This window comes from Cajanus cajan, chromosome 5 (assembly GCF_000230855.2).
Source record: "Cajanus cajan strain Asha chromosome 5, NIPB_CcT2T_4, whole genome shotgun sequence".
Classification (NCBI taxonomy): domain Eukaryota; kingdom Viridiplantae; phylum Streptophyta; class Magnoliopsida; order Fabales; family Fabaceae; genus Cajanus; species Cajanus cajan.
Genome location: NC_138521.1, coordinates 47,095,130 through 47,098,181, shown reverse-complemented (window position 1 = coordinate 47,098,181; position 3,052 = coordinate 47,095,130). Strand labels below are relative to the sequence as shown.

The 3,052-nt window shown below is 36.4% G+C and overlaps 1 protein-coding gene across 3 annotated transcripts; it reads left to right on the top strand.

Annotated features, from left to right (window-relative positions):
* The first annotated feature begins 367 nt into the window (after positions 1-367).
* On the top strand, positions 368-2,692 carry LOC109791723 (uncharacterized). Of its 3 annotated transcripts, none has more exons than XM_020351056.3 (2): positions 368-613; positions 1,073-2,692. In XM_020351056.3, exon 2 carries the CDS (start codon positions 1,374-1,376, stop codon positions 2,514-2,516), a length of 1,143 nt encoding a protein of 380 aa, XP_020206645.2. In that variant the 5' UTR covers positions 368-613; positions 1,073-1,373; the 3' UTR covers positions 2,517-2,692. The 3 variants fall into 3 exon arrangements, with proteins under 3 accessions (XP_020206645.2, XP_020206646.2, XP_020206647.2); XM_020351057.3 differs by having other exon boundaries at positions 368-642; XM_020351058.3 differs by lacking the exon at positions 368-613 and adding an exon at positions 650-957.
* Positions 2,693-3,052: the final 360 nt, after the last annotated feature.

The following is a 3,052-nucleotide window of genomic DNA, read 5'->3' as shown; positions in this document are numbered from 1 at the left end:
AAATATAAATATATCATTAAAAATCAATATAGTAATACATCACATATAAATAAAAATGAGTCTAAATCTAGGAAGAAACGTTAGATTTGATATAAAAAGTATTAGTGCCGTTATCTTAATCTAAATTTTGATGTAAGCAAATTAATATATAAAAATGGAACGTTAAATTTTAGATAAACTTTTGTACGCAATCTTCATTCATTACATTTTTTCCTTCTCCGACACCTTCTCGCAGCTTATGTAAAGCAACTACGACGTTGTAATTGACACAGTTTGACAACGTAAACGAAAAGAAATACGAGGTTACTTTAAAAGCAGATAACTCAATTGGTGTTTTCGTGGGATCTCCTTCTTTACCATATTCTACAACCATAACCAACAACTGAAAATTTTTCACTTTCACATTTTTCATATATAAAAATACTATTATTATTTTTAAAATTAATATTACTATTATTATATATAGAAACATCTTGTGTTTTCTACATGCCTTGGATTTTTCTTCTTCACCATCACAACCTCTTCTTCCTCTCTCTCTCTCTGAAAACCCTAATCCTGGATCTTCATTTGCCCCTCTTTCTCTATGTGCCCTTAACTTCCACAACAGGATCAGGTACACATGGACCTCCTTCAGTCTCAATGGTCTCAACTCTCTTTTGATCTTCTATTTTTGTATTGTTGAATTTGACTCATGAGGTATAAAAATTCCATTGATTTTGCATGATTCTGCTGAATCCGGATTTGAGCTGTGTTGGGTGTTTATTTGTTTATGATTCTTTGCCTATGGATTGATTCGAATCATTTGGGAATTGGGGTGTTGAAAAAAACCCTGTCTTGTGCTTCACGGGTAGATAGAATTCTGGTCCTCGATCTTATGATTATCTTGCTGAATTATGCTTCCTTGGTGAGTTTCTTGGTTGCTAGGAATATTGGGATTGGTGATGTTTGAGAATTCAGGTTTGATGCTGTAGTGTTTTGCGTTTTTCATAGATAAGCTAATTCTGATGAATGGAATCGTTTGTAGTACATTTAGTTTTGAGTTTGATTTGTTGTTTTCTTTCTTTCTATTTAGGAATCAAAGTGGTGGAATGGAAGAATTTGATGTTGTGTATGAGTCATATTTCTTCGCATGGAGGTTTCTTAACAGTAAAAAATGGAACCAGCTTGGATAGTCTTTGAATTTGCCCAAGTTTTGTGTAGGTTTCGTTAAGGATCTTGTAGGATTGTTAAACACTTGATATCATAATGGATGTGAAAATGGGAAAGGTTTGATCATTGTTGCAATGATGTGATTGTCAACGGATAGCAACTTAATTCATGTGAAGATTTATTCATTATTTTCTGAATCCTAAATTTGAATTTACTGGGGGAGCATGGAGAACGCGTGTGATGTCAATCAATTGGATGCTGATGTTCTTTTGCCACCGCGGAAGCGGCTTCTTGCTGGATTGAAGAAACAGGGTTCGGATAGTGATGCTACTGCCTCTGCCTCTGCCTCTCCATCTCCAGTTGCTGCTTCTTGTGTTACCGATGTCGCTTCCCCTTCATCCTCATCATTTTCAAGTGAATTTGAAGCCCGACTGAAGCATTTGTTGAGTTGCCATTCGAACAACCCTAACCTGACGCCTGAGGAGATCGTGGAGGCCTCAAAAGCTGCAGCAACGGTTGCAACTAAAGCTGCAGAGGCTGCAAGAGCAGTTGCTGAAGAAAAAGCTGCAAGAGCAGCAAAGGCAGTTGAGGCAGCCAAGAGGGCTTTAGATTTGGTTGCATCTTTGTCTGAGGAGGCGGCCGGCAAGGAAAGAAATCTGAAAAAGAACAAGTCAAAGAAGCATCTCCCAGTTCAACTGTTGTACAAGAAAAACCAGCCAGTTGAAAATTGTAGGACAGATGAAGAACTAGCTCGTAAATTGCATCGAGCCATGAATAGTTCTCCAAGAATCTCTAAGAACTCTCCAAACTCAGACTCAAAGGGTAGTAAACATAAGAAGCCTAGAAGCTCTTCAAGTTTGGAAATATCTGAGGGCACTGAATCTGGTGTGGCATTTGGACAAGATTGCTTATCTTTGAACAATGAACATGCAATAGCAGGCAAGATTGATTCTGAAGGATCCATCCAAGAGGCATGCTCAAGTAAGAAAGATAAGAAGGTGGTTAAATACGATAGACCTAGTCGAGTAGAGATAGATAACGGGGAAGCCGAGTCAAGCATGTTGAAAGGGAAAAACTGTGAAGATTCATCTCCCATAGGTAAGAAGAGAGGAAGGGTGAAGCTAAAAAAGTTGCCCTTGAGCATTTGCACCTCAAAAGATAGGGCACAGCCAAAGGAAGAAATAAGAGCCAGAAGTTCTCAAATGACTGGAATGAACACAGGTAAAAACCCTGTTGATAGTAGGCCTTTGTTAACAGTGGAGCCATCCACTGATAGAGTGATGCCTATTGAGGCTACATCAATGTGGAAATGCCAGGATTTCAAGGCACCAGCATGTATCAAACAAAATAAAGCTGTGCAGTCATAAAATTCATATATTACATTCGGATGAATATGTGTTACTGTGATAGATGTTGATAGCTGAGGTAGGAATCATGATGCTTCTTTTTTACAATATGGAATTTTTATCTTTTTGTTCATCTTTTGGTTTTGTAATGGATTTGCTATGATTAAATGTAAATTTAGATTTTTAGTCGCTTGCAATACTTCTTTCAGATTAGAGTTGTGTTCTTCAATTGACAGAAAATTGAGTTTGAGTATAGATAGGAGGATGCAATGAATTGAACAGCTTTTCAATTGTGCTGCTTATTCCTACTCCTCATTTGTGTTGAAAATAAAAAGAGAAGACATAAGATGTATGTGAATGAACGCTGATAATATTTTCAATTGCTGCTTTAATATTGAAATATTGATTATCTAGGCATTAAAAATTTAGTACTTCAAAATATTCTGCCTATTAAATAGGTAAGTTATTACTACATATTACACTTCTCATTAAATAGAGCAAGTTATGACTTGGTTGTTGTCACAATTAATTACTATTCCCCTCATTTCAATTTTGTT

Excerpts from the sequence above, each read along its gene's own strand:
- LOC109791723 (XM_020351056.3), top strand. The coding sequence starts at position 1,374 with ATGGAGAACGCGTGTGATGTCAATCAATTGGATGCTGATGTTCTTTTG.